This window comes from Anomaloglossus baeobatrachus (assembly GCF_048569485.1).
Source record: "Anomaloglossus baeobatrachus isolate aAnoBae1 chromosome 5 unlocalized genomic scaffold, aAnoBae1.hap1 SUPER_5_unloc_18, whole genome shotgun sequence".
In the NCBI taxonomy this organism is placed as follows: Eukaryota; Metazoa; Chordata; class Amphibia; order Anura; family Aromobatidae; genus Anomaloglossus; species Anomaloglossus baeobatrachus.
In genome coordinates this window covers 679,255-698,744 of record NW_027441793.1, presented here as the reverse complement: position 1 = coordinate 698,744, position 19,490 = coordinate 679,255, and the positions used below count along the sequence as shown (strand labels likewise).

Sequence of the window (19,490 nt, the reverse complement as noted above, 5' to 3'; positions counted from 1 at the left end):
GGTGATGGACGGGCAGCCCGCGGACGGTCTGCATTTTACTAAGGGGCAATGTGGCGCCCTGGACAAGCCAGGTCGTCACAGATACTACAACAACACACCCCACACCCCAGCTAGGCACACCGAAGTCAAACAAAATCCTTGTTGCCTCCCTCCAGGGGCTGATGTCCACACCAGGGGGTGGGCCAGGCGGTTGGCCCCGCCCACCGAGGAGTTCACAGTCCTGGAGGCGGGAAAAAGAAGACAGATAGAGTTTGAAGTTGGAGAAGTGAGGAGTGAAGTGAAGTGGTAGTAGAGGAGACTGAAGGCGTCCGGGTGTGTGGCCTAGACGGAACAGCAAGGTTGGCAGACGGTGGTGACCGTCTGCAGGAGAGCCTAATTGGAGTGAACCGTAAGGACCGGGGACGGGCGGTGGCCCGACGGTACCGGATCGGGGAGCAAAGAGAAGCCAGCACCATTGGGCAGGGCTTACGGACCCCGACCAGGCTAGGAGTCGCCGTAAAACCGGTCAAATCTGTTAGCGAAGGGAATCTCCGGGGTTTCCCAGCAGTCAAAACCCGATTGAAGGCAACAGCTCAAACCGTAAAGGGAAACACAGTCACCGCCAAGGCTACAGTTCCCAGGGCCAGAGCCTGCGGGCAAAAGGGGCTCCCTCAGCATCCATCCAAGCTGGGGAGCGGGTTACCGGTGGGAAGCCATTGGAACCGTTTACACAACACAGGTGCAGGGAAAGGCAGTCACCATCAATCTGCCGGGAGGAGAAACACCGCAGCCACCTGTGGGACCCGTCCATCCAGCCGTTTGTTTTACCGGAGACTTTGCATTCATTATTGGCTGATTGAGTACCACCGTGCCGTGCGGCACAGCGCTGCCCCCGCGACCCTGCACCTCACCAGGCCCCGTAACCCGCCTGCCATCCATCCCTACCCCTCACCGGGCCCCGGGACAACCAACCCCCTACCCACGGAGGGGAGAAACAACATCCAAGCTGCTCCCAGTCATCGCTCCCAGGATCCCCGTCCAGAGCAGCGGTGGTGTCACCAATCTCACCACAACCGTGGGTGGCGTCACGGACAATATCCCTAAACCAAACCACTCCCCCCCCTTTCACTCACGGGCGAGGAACGCCGCTCGAGTCCCCGGGATCCGGCCCACCGCTCGAGCCACCACCGAGCAGCGAGCAGAAGCAGCAGCCGGACCCGAGCAGTGGGAGAGCGCAGCGTCCCCTCCTCCGCCCGCGACACACACATAAACTTCCCCTCATCCAGCACCATGACAACCAGCACAGCAGAGCCCTGCATACACTGAGGAGCTGATCATGTGACCCTGACTCCTCCCCTCCATGTGACATCATCACAGGTCCTGTAAGCACAGAGCAGCCATATATCTAGTGTGCGGCTCTGCAGGTGGAGGTAGGTGCAGGGTATTATATATCTAGTGTGTGGCTCTGCAGGTGGAGGTAGGTGCAGGGTATTATATATCTAGTGTGCGGCTCTGCAGGTGGAGGTAGGTGCAGGGTATTATATATCTAGTGTGCGGCTCTGCAGGTGGAGGTAGGTGCAGGGTATTATATATCTAGTGTGCGGCTCTGCAGGTGGAGGTAGGTGCAGGGTATTATATATCTAGTGTGCGGCTCTGCAGGTGGAGGTAGGTGCAGGGTATTATATATCTAGTGTGCGGCTCTGCAGGTGGAGGTAGGTGCAGGGTATTATATATCTAGTGTGCGGCTCTGCAGGTGGAGGTAGGTGCAGGGTATTATATATCTAGTGTGCGGCTCTGCAGGTGGAGGTAGGTGCAGGGTATTATATATCTAGTGTGCGGCTCTGCAGGAGGAGGTAGGTGCAGGGTATTATATATCTAGTGTGCGGCTCTGCAGGTGGAGGTAGGTGCAGGGTATTATATATCTAGTGTGCGGCTCTGCAGGTGGAGGTAGGTGCAGGGTATTATATATCTAGTGTGCGGCTCTGCAGGTGGAGGTAGGTGCAGGGTATTATATATCTAGTGTGCGGCTCTGCAGGTGGAGGTAGGTGCAGGGTATTATATATCTAGTGTGCGGCTCTGCAGGTGGAGGTAGGTGCAGGGTATTATATATCTAGTGTGCGGCTCTGCAGGTGGAGGCAGGTGCAGGGTATTATATATCTAGTGTGCGGCTCTGCAGGTGGAGGTAGGTGCAGGGTATTATATATCTAGTGTGCGGCTCTGCAGGTGGAGGTAGGTGCAGGGTATTATATATCTAGTGTGCGGCTCTGCAGGTGGAGGTAGGTGCAGGGTATTATATATCTAGTGTGCGGCTCTGCAGGTGGAGGTAGGTGCAGGGTATTATATATCTAGTGTGCGGCTCTGCAGGAGGAGGTAGGTGCAGGGTATTATATATCTAGTGTGCGGCTCTGCAGGAGGAGGTAGGTGCAGGGTATTATATATCTAGTGTGCGGCTCTGCAGGTGGAGGTAGGTGCAGGGTATTATATATCTAGTGTGCGGCTCTGCAGGTGGAGGTAGGTGCAGGGTATTATATATCTAGTGTGCGGCTCTGCAGGTGGAGGTAGGTGCAGGGTATTATATATCTAGTGTGCGGCTCTGCAGGTGGAGGTAGGTGCAGGGTATTATATATCTAGTGTGCGGCTCTGCAGGTGGAGGTAGGTGCAGGGTATTATATATCTGTGTGCGGCTCTGCAGGTGGAGGTAGGTGCAGGGTATTATATATCTAGTGTGCGGCTCTGCAGGAGGAGGTAGGTGCAGGGTATTATATATCTAGTGTGCGGCTCTGCAGGTGGAGGTAGGTGCAGGGTATTATATATCTAGTGTGCGGCTCTGCAGGAGGAGGTAGGTGCAGGGTATTATATATCTAGTGTGCGGCTCTGCAGGTGGAGGTAGGTGCAGGGTATTATATATCTAGTGTGCGGCTCTGCAGGTGGAGGTAGGTGCAGGGTCTCTATTATTTTGAGGTAATCATTATCATTAACCCTTCATGTCTCAGCTATTTTCAACTTTAACCAGTTCAGGACCAGTTTTCCGCTATTCCAGACTCGTTTTCATTCTGTTTTTGGTTTGTACATTCAGATTAACCCCTTAAGGATGAAGCCAGTTTTGTACTTCATGACGCGGGCATTTTTTGCAATTCTGACCAGTGTCACTTTGACACCAAAAAGTGGACCCCACGGTTTGTTCCCCACTTTCTCCTGAGCACGGTGATACCTCACATGTGGTCAGAAACCTGTGTTTGGACAAATGGGAGGACTCAGAACGAAAGCAGCACCATGTAAATATTCAAAAAGTTGAAATAAATTGCAGATACCATGTCACATTTGCAAGGCTCCTAAGGCACCTATACAGCAGAAACCCCCACAAGTGACCCCATTTTGGACACTACACCACTCAAAGATTTTATTCAGGGAAATAGTGAGCAGGTAGTTCACAAAAATGTCGCTGTAGTGCCAAATTTCGCACTTTTAGGCTATGTGCCCATGATCCGGTGAGGATGCAGTGTTAGCCTTCTGCGCAAATGCCAGTGTTGTCCACACGAGAATGCAGCTGCTCGTGCTCACGATCTGGGTTCAGGCCGCTGCGGACTTTATTCTCCAGGCTGCGAAGAATACTGTCATCTCCACAGTATAAACTGACATCCTGCGTCTCAGGAAGCCGCGCCGCTGGTCAGTTTATGCTGCAGAGAAAGGAAGCACAGTGGGGATGAGATTTCTAAACATCCTGCTACTGCGCTTGTACTGCACATCATCGCAGTAAAAACACTCTTTGTCTAAACCACTGCAAATCCTGATTGTGGGCACATAGCCCAATAAGCTAGGATGGATGGATGGCTAGATAAATAGATGTCAAACACATATATAATGTCCCAACCCCTGCATAGTCTAAGCTGGCACCCTTTAGTAACTTTCATGGGGCACTAAAGGGTGTTTAACCTTGTATGCAGCCCTAAAAAGTAAAGGTAAAGTGAACAGCTGTGGTGTGGTATTCTCAGGGTGGGAGGGACAATGGTTATTTGGCCCTTCTCAGCCTAAAAATAGCAGGCCGCAGTCACCCCAAAAGTGGCACAACCATTAGATGCGCTAATCCTGGTGCTTCGCCCTGACTCTTCATGTTGCCCTGATGCGGTGGCAAATGAGGTAATAAATGGTGTTGATGGGGTTGGGGTTAATGATATCATGGCGTCTATCAGATACCCGCCATCACTAACCTAGTCAGTTATAAAAAAAATAGACAAAAAAAAATTTATTTGAATAAACTCTCCCCAACACATTCCCTCTTTCACCAATTTATTGAAAAGAAAAAAAAATCCGGTCCACCGTAATCCTTTTTTGGAAATCCCATGACGAAAATCCAGAATATAGGGGGCACGCTCAGAGAACATATCTCCCTTTTTCTGCAAGTGCAGACCCCCCATGTGATGAGTGTGGATACAGTGATGCTGCACTCACACTTCCTGGGTCCACAGCACGACAGTGTGAGCTGCAGTAAGCTCAGTGTCACTACTAGCAGGGAGCCGACTGAGAGCCATTCTGCACATGCGGCCAGCATCTTTTTAGAAGGAGGAGAAGGGATCGTCACTGCAGGAGGTAACGAGAGACTGGGGATTGACAGGGGGTGACCTGGCTGGACCTGGGGAGACCTTTGATGTCACATCTGACATGTCAGATGCAACAGAACTCAGAGGAGGAGGATGAGCGCAGCATGCGCGGCGGCCATTTTAGATCGTGGGGTTGAGTGTGGGACTAGGGGGGCACTTTGGCCACATCGGGGGACCAGGGAGGCGACTTATCTCCCATCTACATTGATTAATTATACCAGGTGGTAGATAAATCATTTTTTCCCACCTGAATCGTGATCTCTAGGGTCTGAGCTATCCCCGATAGCTGAAACCACGGAGATTTTCCGATGCTGAGGGGCGGTATACACTTTATTTCTTGCCGCTGTTTTAAAACGGCGAATCAGAATAAGTACCTTTTACCTGCTTTCTGCTACCATTTTAATCCGTAAGGCAGTTATAAAGGGGTTAAAGATCTGTGAAAATCTTTTTCCTTGTTCGGATATTCAAGTAAATGTTGCGCATTTTCTCGTGTTTTCCTTGGCCTCATTTTCATGTTCCTCTCATCGTATTTATTGTTTTTGCTTTTATGACGAGGCTGAAGTCGGTTTCTTATTCGACGATTTTTTTTTAAATTTTTTTAAAGGTTTTTAGCAACAAAAATAAAAAATTACAATATAATCCACTGCAGTGCGGAGCCCGGATGTGAATACACTGAAGAGCAGCAACAAAAATGATAAAACTGGGCATCAAAGTGGCACCGAAGGGTGTTGTGGAAAGGGTTAAATGGCCTTGGGCCACTGATCTATATAGGTGAAACCATAATAATATGAGAATAGACTGAAATCAGAGAACAATGGCGGCTTTCCCTTTATGATTACAAATTAATGCCAGAAACCCATTTACATCAGCCGGAAGAGAACTTTACAGAACCCCAGTTACTTATTCACATCTGGGTGAATTGGCTATTTGCTCACTTTGCTGCCAGTTCTGATGCCCAGAACCCATTTGGGCCGGGCTGGAGTGACCTGAATCTGATGAGAGGCATCACTATATAATGGTGGTCTCAGATTAGTGACCAAAGGCCATTTAACGCTTTCAAAAAAACCTCCGGTGCTCACTTTGATGGCCAGTTTTGTGCCACTTTTATAGTTTTTGTAGCTGCTTTTAAGTATCTTCATATCCGGGCTCCTCGCTGTATTGTACTTTATTATTGGGATTTTTTTATGTTTGTTGTTAAACCTGTAAAAAGAAAAACAGAAAAAAAATCCAAATAAGAAACAACTTCAGCCCCGAATAAGAAACTGGACCAATAAGAAACCAACCTCAGCATCGGGTTTTTATTGTTGATGTCGAGCGATACTGGTGGGAAAATAAGGGAAATGTCTGTTATTACCACATATATCCCCTGCCCCCCGCAGTGACTGACAGCCGCTCAGCATTAGAACCTGCCGTCAGTCAGTGGTGAGAGCGCGTATACAACCGCTGATCACTGTATACTGAGCAGTGACTAAAACCTCATCAGGGTCATCCCTATTACTGAAAGCCGGACACTGTCATATTATATGTTTCTGACCACATGTAAATATTTCTTAGCTATTTCGTAACACTTATTATTTTGTATATATGGCTGATTTTTACCTGGCTGGGGCTAATAACAGAAATTTGGATTGACCATGGTATTTTCTTATATTTCACATATTCCAAGTAGGGAGACGGGAGGGGTCAGTTCAGTATTTAAGTATATTTAATTTCCTTTTTATCAGTGACCACATGACCTCTGTGTATGGGGGAGGAAGCACAGTCAGCTCTTTCCACCTTGAAAATAAGCCCTAGTAGGATTTTTGGGGCTTTTTTGACTATACAGTAATTAAAATATAAGCCCTACTCTAAAAATAAGCCTTAGCTGCGTTTCCATAGGGAAGTGTCCAAGCATCTAAAAAAGTTAAAGAATACAGCAGGACTCGTCATCAAAGAAAGCAGACATCCCCAAAAGAAAGCAGACTGACACCCCCCCCCCACCCAAAACAAAAATCAAACTTACCAAACCCCAAACAATTACAGTTGGCAAGTACCGATGGTGTCTGGGCTCTCACACAGAGATCTGTGTCGCTGTCGGGTCCTTCACCATTCCCGCTGCATTGCACCGCAGAGCTGTGTATATAGTGACAGAGAAGGCAGAGGCAGTAATAAACCGTCTCTGCCTTATGTAGAGATGGACGGATTTCCTCTCCGTTGCTACATGTTTGCGTATAGATGCACTGCTATGTAATGACATTGTAGAACATCACTACAGAGTAGGAGTCAGATCACCCGGATGTTTAACCCCTTCACCCCCGGCCAATTTTTCAGGGGGTTTTATTGTTTTTTTCGCTCCCCTTCTTCTGAGAGCTGTAACTTTATTATTTTTCAGTCCATTTTGCCATGTGGGGCTTCTTTTTTGTGGAACAAGTTGTACTTTTCAATGAAACCATGAGTTTTATCATATAGTGTACTGGAAAACAGCAAAAAAATTCCAAATGCAGAAAAATTGCAAACAAAGCGTGATTGCACGATTGTTCTTCAGATATTTTATTCTCTGTGTTTACTATATAGAAAATCGGATGTGTCGCTGTGATGTCTGAGGTCGGTACAAGTTCGTAGAATCAAACATGAATAGGTTTACTTTTATCTAAAAGGCTAAAAAAAGAGGTTTGTCCAAAAAAGTGGTGCACATTTTGCGCATCCAGTAGCGTACTCATGATCTCTGGCTCAGTGACGGCTTACTTTTTCTGTCTCAAGCTGAAGATTTTAATTGTACCGTTTTTGCGCAGATACTACAGTTTGATCGCCTGTTATCGCATTTTGCTCAAAATTTATGGTAACCAAAAAAACATAATTTTGGCGTTTGGCATTTTTTTGCTGCTACATCGTTTATCAATCAGATGAATTGGTTTCATATTTTGATAGATCAGGCCTTTCTGAACGCGGCGATACCAAATGTGTGTATATTTTTATTTTTTTTAACCCTTTCATTGTCAATGGGGTGAAAGGAGCGTGATTTGAACTTTTAGTGTTTTTTTTTTTTTAATTTTTGAAAACTTTTTTTTCTACTTATTTTTATTTTACTAGTTCCCCTAGGGGGCTATAAGGATCAGCAGTCTGATCACTTATTCATGTCTCCCGATCCGAACAGCAGCGGTCAGATCAGGAAAAATACTCATCTCCTGTAACCTGCAGTACTTGGCTGCTTGTTACAGGACCTAAGTCATGTGAGCTACAGGAGTCATCATATGACCTGTACTACCCTGACAACCATCAGATCCACATTATCAGGTCACGTGACTTCCGGTGGAGGCCTATGAGTAAAGTTTTATGGAGATTGCGATTATACTGGGTCTGTCATTTTGACAGCGCCATTTAAGGGGTTAACAGGCATGGTACCTCCTAGGCACACATCTCAGCTGTACAAATCAGCTGAGATGTGCGCCTATCTCCGCCAGCTGGCGGCAGCAGCAAGAGGGAATTAACACTATGACAGCTGGGACTTAATTTTACTGCCCGCGGTCGTTAAGGGGTTAAAGTCTACGAGCACCGAAACCAGTTTAGAATATCTAAACTTTATTTACATAATTTTTCTAGTTTAGGAGTGAAATATAATGTGGGCACATTTTGTAATTGGGATAATTTTCACTATTTTGCTGCCTTCATACAAGAAATGGGTGGTAAATTGTGCGTCAGCGAGTGCAGAGATCCGTACGCCATGTGTGGCCCCTCTTCTTCCGTTAGACACAAGAATACATCGAATCCTAATTCCATTCCCAGTTCTTAACCGAAAAACTGGGAAATTATTTATTTTTGCACTTTTGTATTTTCCTACTCTTAAGGCCCTGTCACACACAGAGATAAATCTGCGGCAGATTTGTGGATGCAGTGAAATTGTGGACAATCAGTGCCAGGTTTGTGGCTGTGTACAAATGGAACAATATGTCCATGATTTCACTGCATCCACAGATCTGCCAAAGATTTATGCCTGTGTGTGACGGGGCCTTTATTCCGAGAGCAATTACTCTTTTATTTTTCCATTCACATTGTCGTATGAAGGATTGTGGGTTTTTTTTTTTATAAAGATAATGTGCTACTTTTATCGGTCGGTTTTACTACTTACATAGCACATTTCATGTTGAATTTTTCTTCCCTACTCAAATGATTGGCTCATCTTCTCCCCATTCAGGTCCTTTATAATATCGAAAATTTTCCTGATTGCCCCATGAAGGATGGATATGGACAGGGACAAGATGGCGGAGAGGATATTACACCTCACCCTAGAGATCCTCTTCCGGCTTACTGGAGAGGTGAGATATTCTGATGACGTCACATTACATCATTCTTATCTATGGGAATAACAGATGGACAGAACTGGAGAGGTGAGGACTCTGGAAATGTCTGGAGTGAGATTTATTACTGTGTCTCTCCATAACCAGGATTACACAGTAGTGAAGAAGACCTCTAGTGAGCGCTGTCAGGCCCCTGTGTCTGAGGGATGGGGAAGACCCCTGAGCCCAATCACGGGGCCTCCACCTCACCCCCCGATACATGAGGACATCAATGACCCGAAGATCCTAGAACTCACCTACAAGATGATTGAGCTGCTGACTGGAGAGGTGACACTGCTGGGAATGCTGGGACATTATACAGTAACGCTATGAAGGGATCGGGGGTGACGCTATCATTGTATATGTCAGGTTCCTATAAGGTGTCAGGACGTCACCGTCTATTTCTCCATGGAGGAGTGGGAGTATTTAGAAGGACACAAAGATCTGTACAAGGACGTCATGATGGAGGTTCCCCAGCCCCTCACATCACCAGGTAATAGACAGGACTAAATACACACGGCCTATAATTATCTGTATGTAAGGAATGAATTCAGTCCCTGTATGTGTCTCCTCCAGCTCTATCCAGTAAGAGGACAACACCAGAGAGATGTCCCCGTCCTCTTCTCCCACAGGACTGTAAACAAGAAGATCCCGATGTTCCTCAGGATGTGTTTCCTCCAGATCTATCCAGTAAGAGATATCTACTCATGTACTTTCTTCACTCATTTTGTGTTTACATTTTTAGACTTTCTGCTGTTTTTTTTCAGCTGTATTTTCTTTCCTTCTGCTTCTTCTGCTGTTTGTTTCTAGTCCCTTCTCTATGTTGTTATGAAGGAAACTCAAAAACCTGCAGAGGGTTCATGAATACCAATGTATGTAAAGCGCTGTGGAATTAATAGCGCTATATAAATGAATAAAATTATTATTATTAATTAATACCCTGTTTCCCTGAAAAGACGACCTACACCGAAAATAAGCCCTAGCATGATTTTATGGGATTTTTGGAGAATGGTTGAAATATAAGCCCTACTCCCAAAAATAAGCCCTAGTTACAGTCAGAGCCAACGTTGGGAGGAGTCAAACTGCGTAATTTCTCAGGATCCCAACTCTCTTAGGGTCCCCATCAGTTGTATTCTGAGGTTGATTCATAGTATCATAGTGTCATAGTTTTTAAGGTTGAAGGGAGACTCTAAGTCCATCTAGTTCAACCCGTAGCCTAACATGTTGATCCAGAGGAAGGAAAAAAAACCCCAATGTGGCAAACAAGTTCCAATGGGGAGAAAATTTCCTTCCTGATTCCACATCCGGCAATCAGACTAGTTCCCTGGATCAATACCCTGTCATAAAATCTAATATACATAACTGGTAATATTAAATTTTTCAAGAAAGGCGTCCAGGCTCTGCTTAAATGTTAGTAGTGAATCACTCATTACAACATCATGCGGCAGAGAGTTCCATAGTCTCACTGCTCGTACAGTAAAGAATCCTCATCTGTGATTATGATTAAACCTTCTTTCCTCAAGACGTAGCGGATGCCTCCGTGTTCCAGTCACAGGCCTAGGTGTAAAAAGATGTTTGGAAAGATCTCTGTACTGTCCCCTCATATATTTATACATTGTGATTAGATCCCCCCTAAGCCTTCGTTTTTCCAAACTAAATAACCCCAAGTTTAATAATCTGTCTTGGTATTGCAGCCCACCCATTCCTCTAATAATCTTGGTCGCTCTTCTCTGCACCCTCTCCAGTTCAGCTATGTCCTTCTTATATATCGGTGACCAGAATTGTACACAGTATTCTAAGTGCGGTCGCACTAGTGACTTGTACAGAGGTAGAACTATATTTTTTTTCATGAACACTTATACCTCTTTTAATACATCCCATTATTTTATTAGCCCTGGCAGCAGCTGCCTGACACTGTCCACTAAAGTGAAGTTTACCATCCACCCATACACCCAAGTCTTTTTCTGTGCCTGTTTTACCCAGTGTTCTACAATTAAGTACATAATCATAAATGTTATTTCCTCTACCCAAGTGCATGACCTTACATTTATCTACATTAAACTTCAATTGCCACTTCTCAGCCCAATCCTCCAATTTACATAAATCTCCCTGTAATATAAAATTATCCTCCTCTGTATTGATTACCCTGCAGAGTTTAGTATCATCTGCAAATATTGAAATTCTACTCCGCATGCCCCCAACAAGGTCATTTATAAATATGTTGAAAAGAAGCGGGCCCAATAATGACCCCTGTGGTACCCCACTATGAACTGAGACCCAGTCCGAGTACGTACCATTAATAACCACCCTTTGTTTCCTATCACTGAGCCAGTTTTTAACCCAGTTACACATATTTTCCCCTATCCCCATTATTCTCATTTTATGTACCAACCTTTTGTGTGGCACCGTATCAAAAGCTTTTGAAAAGTCCATATACACAACATCCACTGCATTTCCCTGGTCCAGGCTTGAACTTACCTCTTCATAGAAGCTGATCAAATTAGTTTGACAGGATCGATCCCTCATAAACCCATGTTGATACTCTGTCATAAGGTTATTTTTCTTGAGATACTCCAGTATAGCATCTCTCAAGAAACCCTCAAGGATTTTACCAACCGTAGAGGTTAAACTTACCGGCCTATAATTTCCCGGCTCAGTTTTTGTCCCCTTTTTGAATATTGGCACCACATTTGCTATGCGCCAGTCCTGCGGTACCGACCCTGTTATTAAGGAATCTGAGAAGATTAAAAATAATGGTCTATCTATCACAGAACTCAATTCCTGTAGTACTCTGGGGTGTATGCCATCCGGGCCCTGAGATTTGTCAACCTTAGTGATTTCGAGGCGGCGGCGTACTTCCTGCTGGGTTAAGCAGGTAATATTCAAGGGTGAATTTATGGTATCACTGGTCATGTCCTCTGCCATGGCATTTTCTTGTATAAAAACCGTAGAAAAAAAAGTCATTCAGCAGGTTGGCTTTACCCTCATCCCCTTCCACCATTTCACCAAGACTATTGTTAAGGGGGCCAACACTATCGCTTTTCAGTTTTTTACTGTTTATGTAGTTAAAGAATATTTTAGGATTATTTTTACTTTCTCTCGCAATGAGTCTCTCTGTCTCAAACTTAGCTAACTTAATTTGCTTTTTACATATTTTATTTAATTTTCTATAATTATATAATGCCTCATCACTACCTACCCTCTTTAATTCTTTTAAGGCTTTCTGTTTTTCTTTTTATTGCTTCCCTTACAGCTCTATTTAGCCATAGGGGTTTCCTCCTATTTCTAGCATGTTTGTTCCCATAGGGTATATTTTCTGCACAAGCCCTATTCAGGATGCTCATAAAAGTCTCCCATTTGCTTTGTGTACTTTTATTACTTAGTACATCATCCCAGTTTATTGCACTAAGATCATCTCTCAACCGTTTAAAATTTGCTTTCCTGAAGTTTAGTGTCCTTGTAGCCCCTCTACTATACATCTTACTAAAGAATACATGAAAACTTATTATTTTGTGATCACTATTCCCCAAGTAACCCCCAACTTGTATATTTGATATGCGGTCTGGCCTATTGGTTAGTACAAGGTCTAGTAGTGCTCCCCCTCTTGTGGGGTCCTGTACCATTTGTGAAAGGTAATTATCTTTCATTGTTATCAAAAATCTATTTCCTTTGCTGGAACTGCAAGTTTCTGTTCCCCAATTTATATCAGGATAGTTAAAGTCCCCCATAATAATTACCTCTCCGAGACTCGTTGCTTTATCAATTTGCTTTATGAGGAGATTCTCTACCTCTTCCATAATATTCGGCGTCTTATAACCGTCTTATAACACACCCCTATCAGTATTTTATTATTCATTCTCCCCCCTCTTATCTCCACCCATAGGGACTCTACATTCTCAGTACCCTCACATATGTTGTTACGCAGGATGGGTTTTAAGGATGATTTTACACCTCCCACTCGCTTATTTGTACGGTCATTCCTGAATAGGCTATAACCCTGTAAATTAACAGCCCAGTCATAGCTCTCATCCAGCCATGTCTCTGATATCCCCACTATATCATAATTTTCTTCCAACAATATTAATTCTAATTCCTCCACCTTATTTGTGAGGCTTCGGGCATTAGTGTACATGCACGTTACGTATGACTCTGTACCTGTATTCCTGCTTACTGTATTGACTGTCCTGTCCTGATCTCTCTTTGCCTCTCTAGTGTGGCTCGTGGCACAGGTAGTATTTCCGAAAATACCACCTTTTGAGGTCCATGCTTTAAGCTTACAACCTAATTCCCTGAAATCATCTTTAAGGACCTTCCACCTACCTCTAACTTTGTCATTTGTGCCAATGTGTACAATGACCGCTGGGTCCTCCCCAGCCCCTCCCAGTAATCTGTCAACCCGATTAGCGATGTGCCGAACTCGAGCACCAGGAAGACAACACACTGTTCGGCGATCCCTGTCTTTGTGACAGATTGCCCTATCTGTCCGCCTAATAATTGAGTCCCCCACTACCAGTACCTGTCTTGCCTGTCCTGCACTCCTATTCCCCCCCCTTACTGGAGCAGACACTCCTCTGGCATTCAGAGGTCATGCCTTGCTGCAGCAATGCTACCCCTGTAATGACATCCCCCTCATCTGCCAAGTTTGCAAACCTATTGGGGTGTGTCAGTTCAGGACTAGCCTTCCTAGCACTTTTCCCTTTACCCCCCTTTCTAACTGTCACCCAGCTACCTACCTCACCGTCCTGCCGCTCCCTACTACGATCCTCCCCCACATCTGACCCAGCAAGCTGCTGCTCAGTGAGCAGCAGACTCCTTTCCATATTGCTAATGCATCTCAGAGTTGCCAGCTGCTCATTTAGATCCAGTATCTGGGCTTCCAAACGTGCAACTTGCGCACATCTCGAACAACAGTATGCACCCTCGAACGGCTTTTCAAGGACTGCATACATGAGACAAGATGTACACTGGATTGCATTAGCAATAGTAGAGCACATTTTCTAATGGGGATAGCACTAAACAAATGTTAAGTAATTAAACAACTAAATACAAACAATTCTACTCACACTTACTTTTGCTCACACTTTGCTCACTCACGCTCACAATGAAGAAGACAGGCTAAAATTCACGCGCCACTAGGCGCGCGGCTTTCAGAAGTCTTCCTTCCGGCTGTAACGACCAAAACCCGGTTCTCCTTGAGCTCGCGGTGACTCTTCACTTATCCCAGAAGGCACTGGGAATATGCAAATTATCCTCGCAAGACTCCTTCCCTGGCTTCCCTGGATTGTTTAAGGACCTTTGATGATTTCAAAGTCATGTGACATGATGTAACCAAAGGTCTCTTAATTGCAGGAGTGTAAATAAACTGAACAGAAGACAGGCTGGCATGCAGGACTGGCATTAGTGGAAAGGGAGAGCAAACTGGGCAATTTCACAGGGCCCCCATTCTCCTAAGGGCCCCAGTGTTTATATGCTGATTATAGGACTGCTTAAAAACCTTTTCGACATCACGTCATGTGACCAAAGGTCTTAATTGCAGGAGTATAAAGGTGAAGAGGAGACAGGCTGATGTATGCGTGTGTGTTCATGACAATTTTAATCAGCTTTGCCAAAATGAGCAAAGCTCGGCCAGAACAAGGGTGTGATGCCACCGCTTTTCTAATTCTTAACAAACTGCAGCATTCTCTATGTACATCGTCACAATCGTTGTCTCGGACAACCCCGTTAAATATCTGGCATCTGTCTGTAACTATTTTTATTTTCGAAAAAAAAATCTCTTTGAAAATGTCTATGTTGTGGATCACTGTTGCAAGGAGATTTTTGCAGATTTTGCCAACTGTCATGGCGGCGTCAGGATCTAAGGAAATTATAGATTCTTGTACGTTGCATGTTAACTTCTCTGATGTCTGTGAGCAGTGCAGGGAGATGCAAGCGTCAAACCGTAGACTTGGGTAGGCTAACAAGAGTAAGGGGTACTTTACACGCTGCAACATCGCTAGCATTTGCTAGCGATGTCGAGCGAGATTGCACCCGCCCTCGTCGCACGGCCGATATGTGGTGATCGCTGCCGTAGCGAACATTATTGCTACGGCAGCGTCACACGCACATACCTGCTCTGCGACGTTGCTGTGACCGGCGAACCGCCTCCTTTCTAAGGGGGCGGTTCGTTCAGCGTCACAGCGACGTCACAGCAGCGTCACTGAACCGCCGCCCAATAGAAAAGGAGGGGAGGAGATGAGCGGCCGGAACATGCCGCCCACTTCCTTCCTTCCTCCTTTTCCGGTGGACGGAGGTAAGGAGATGTCTGTCGTTCCAGCGGCGTCACACATAGCGATGTGTGCTGCCGCAGGAACGACAGACAAAATCGGACCTGCAGCAGCACCGATATTATGGAAGTGAACTACTTGTCAACGAACAACGATTTTGCACGTTTTTGCGATCGTTGCTCATTTGTGTTACACGCTGCGATGTCGCTACCGGTGCCGGATGTGCGTCACTAACGACGAGACCCCGACGATATATCGGCAGCGATGTCGCAGCGTGTAAAGTACCCCTTATTCTCTGCTGGGCTGCTTGTTAATGTGTTTGATCCCATGCTGTAGAGGAGAAGGTATAATTTGCTCCCCTCCTGTATATACTGGCTGGATTATTTCATTAATGCCAGCTATAACTTACCTATACTGCTCTGGTCAGGTGTTGTGATCCAGACTTACGGGTGGTTGTTGGGCACTATTACTGTGACCTGTTGTGGTATTAACTCTTGTTGTCTTTTTGTTGCTGCCTTCCTGCTCTTGCTTTTCTCCTTAGTCTTTCACTGTTTATTTCTGTGAGTTTGCAATGTGTTTCATCTGTCTTAATCTGTGTTTCCCGTCTGTCTTATTCTGTGTTTCCATCATATTCCTACCCCTTCCTTCCCTGGGGGATTACAGATTAAATCTCATCAGCAGAATAGTAAGGCACGAGACTCCAGCATCTCCATCTTCAGGGGTAATCCAGAGGTTAGGAATAGTTTAGGGTCACTTAGCGTGAGGGACAGTATAGGAGCACTTTGTCCCTCATTATCCTGCAGTCATATTGTAACAATCTCATCATCATCCCCCGCCTCGACTACTGCAACCTCCTGCTCTCTGGCCTCCCTTCCAACACTCTTGCACCCCTCCAATCTATCCTAAACTCTGCGGCCCGCTTAATCCACCTCTCCCCTCGCTACTCCCCAGCCTCGCCACTCTGCCAATCCCTTTACTGACTTCCCATCACCCAACGACTCCAGTTCAAAACACTAACCATGACATACAAAGCCATGCACAACCTGTCTCCTCCCTACATCTGTGACCTAGTCTCCCGGTACCTACCTGCACGCAACCTCAGATCCTCACAAGATCTCCTTCTCTGCTCCTCCCTTATCTCCTCTTCCCACAATCGCGTACAAGATTTCTCCCGTGCATCCCCCATACTCTGAAACGCTCTACCTCAGCACATCAGACTCTCCCCTACCGTGGAAAGCTTCAAGAGGAACCTCAAGACCCACCTCTTCCAACAAGCCTACAATAGCCCTCAGTCCAGTAGACCACTGCGCAACCAGCTCTGTCCTCACCTATTGTACCATCACCCATTCCCTGTAGACTGTAAGCCCTCGCGGGCAGGGTCCTCTCTCCTCCTGTACCAGTCTGTTATGTACTGTTAATGATTGTTGTACGTATACCCTTTCACTGTTGTACCCATTCCCTTTCACTTGTAAAGCGCCATGGAATAAATGGCGCCATGGAATAAATGGCGCTATAATAATAAATAATAATAATAATAATAATAATAACAACAGTACAGATTATTTACTGTAGCACATTCCAGAGAACTTGTGCTAGGAATGGGAGATCCGAATTAACGATGATGTAACAATGTCAAAATTGGCCAACAGATTAAGAATACATTTTTTCCTAATTTAATTTCTGATGTTATGGTTTAAAAAAATAAATTAACTTTCAAGATATCATTAAAAAAATAATAACATTGTGTTTATTTTTAGCAGATGACTGTATTGGGAGTTCAGATGGCTCTCTAATATCTTCAGAATTTATAACAGATGATGACTGTATGACACATAATACATATGAAGAGCATGATGTTGTCCCAAATATACCTCCAGTCCTTCATCGGAAAGCGATATCATCTGATCTTTTCAAACAAGACCAAAATTCCAATCATCAAAAAACTCTCACTGGGAAGAAGCCATTTTCATGTTCAGAGTGTGGAAAATGTTTTAGTGAGAAATCAGGCCTTGTTAGGCATCAGAAAATTCACACCGGGGAGAAGCCATATTTATGTTCAGAGTGTGGAAAATGTTTTATTCAGAAATTCGAACTTGTTTGGCATCAAAGATCTCACACAGGGGAAAAGCCATTTTCATGTTCAGAGTGTGGGAAATGTTTTATTCGGAAATCATATCTTGTTACTCATCAAAAAATTGACATAGGGGAGAACCCATTTTCATGTTCGGAGTGTGGAAAATGTTTTATTCAGAAATCAAACCTTATTTCGCATCAGAAAATTCACAAAGGGGAGAAGCCATTTTCATGTTCAGAGTGTGGGAAATGTTTTATTCGGAAATCAGAACTTGTTGGGCATCAGAAAGTTCACACCGGGGAGAAGCCATTTTCATGTACAGAATGTGGGAAATGTTTTATTTGGAAATCAAACCTTGTTTCGCATCAGAAAATTCACACAGGGGAGAAGCCATTTTCATGTTCAGAGTGTGGGAAATGTTTTATTCAGAAATCAAATCTTGTTTACCATCAAAAAAATGTGAAATGTTTTATGCGGAAATCAGAGCTTGTTTGCCATCAAAGATTTCACACAGGTGAGAAGCCATTTTCATGTTCAGATTGCAGGAAATGTTTTATTCGGAAATCATCCCTTGTTACACATCAGAAAATTCACGTAGGGAGAATCCATTTTCATGTTCAGAATGTGGGAAATGTTTTAATTGGAAAACAGAGTGTACAAGTAAGGCTCAGCGTCACCAATTAGCAGGTGCTCGTACGAAAAAAGTAAGGCAAATGAGAGAATTCCAGCACACTGACTACCCCAAATGAAGTAAAGAGACTTAGATTATGCTGTGTTCATTTTTATTGCTGAAAAAAATTATTTCAAAGTTCTGTGCATGGAACTGTCCACAAAAAGTTGACGTTTCAGCCAACAGCCCTTCGTCAGACTGGACTTATCTATATATAAAGTGATAAATAAAAAAAATAAACAATCATAGTACATAAGTTGTAGTAATACAAACATGTGCAAATATTTTTACAGTACAACAGTACATCTCGTCAGAAATAATTGGTAATGAATGAAACAAAAACGACTACAGGAATCACAATATACCTCATCTTGTACATATACGGTACATAATGTATAATATGGTAGTATTACCTGACAATAGAGAGGCAAAGCAAATTTCAAATGAAGAAAAATAGTGACACGAGGTAGGCCTGTGTAATAGCAACAATTGGTAGTTACAAAAGTGAACAGGTGATGGCGGAAAGGAGCAGGCTGCCAGATAATAGGATAAAAGGTACAAAAAGAAATAATGAAAATGGGAATAGATGATAATGAAGTGGGCTCACCAAATGTAGATATTGCCTGTGGACCCATTAGAATGATTTCACTCCACTATGTAAATAACGGTAACAGAGACAAAAGCCATAAAATTGTAAGGGAATAATACGTAGTATATTAGAGCTAGTACTAAAAATACTATTGTATATAACGGTAAATTCAGGGTAATAGCATGTTGCTCTAACTAGTTACAAGAGATGCAATTACTAGCATGTATGAAAAAAAATCATATCTGGAGGAAGTTATAAGATAAAATCATTACCTGCAAAAGTACTATATGGATGTGATCATCATAACACGGATGGATAACAGTGTACTATGTGGCTGTAGTAGGGAAATAAGGAATAATACAATCGGATTAGCCAAGAGGCGACTGGAAAAAAGAAAAAGAGAAAAAAAGGAAGAAAAAGGGGAAAGGAAGGGGATACAGTTAGGTCCAGAAATATTTGGACAGTGACACAATTTTCGCGAGTTGGGCTCTGCATGCCACCACATTGGATTTGAAATGAAACCTCTACAACAGAATTCAAGTGCAGATTGTAACGTTTAATTTGAAGGTTTGAACAAAAATATCTGATAGAAATTGTAGGAATTGTACACATTTCTTTACAAACACTCCACATTTTAGGAGGTCAAAAGTAATTGGACAAATAAACCAAACCCAAACAAAATATTTTTATTTTCAATATTTTGTTGCGAATCCTTTGGAGGCAATCACTGCCTTAAGTCTGGAACCCATGGACATCACCAAACGCTAGGTTTCCTCCTTCTTAATGCTTTGCCAGGCCTTTACAGCCGCAGCCTTCAGGTCTTGCTTGTTTGTGGGTCTTTCCGTCTTAAGTCTGGATTTGAGCAAGTGAAATGCATGCTCAATTGGGTTAAGATCTGGTGATTGACTTGGCCATTGCAGAATGTTCCACTTTTTTGCACTCATGAACTCCTGGGTAGCTTTGGCTGTATGCTTGGGGTCATTGTCAATCTGTACTATGAAGCG

At 44.1% G+C, this 19,490-nt stretch overlaps 1 protein-coding gene across 1 annotated transcript in view; it reads left to right on the top strand.

Moving 5' to 3' along the window:
* Positions 1–18,112, top strand: part of LOC142258920 (uncharacterized) — a 41,999-nt gene extending 23,887 nt beyond the window's left edge. Inside the window, exons 2-5 of the mRNA XM_075331476.1 lie at positions 8,999–9,178; positions 9,260–9,383; positions 9,467–9,580; positions 16,911–18,112. Of these exons, the coding sequence (XP_075187591.1) occupies positions 8,999–9,178; positions 9,260–9,383; positions 9,467–9,580; positions 16,911–17,911 (1,419 nt within the window). The 3' untranslated portion in view covers positions 17,912–18,112. The remainder of the gene's footprint in view (positions 1–8,998; positions 9,179–9,259; positions 9,384–9,466; positions 9,581–16,910) is intronic.
* Positions 18,113–19,490: the final 1,378 nt, after the last annotated feature.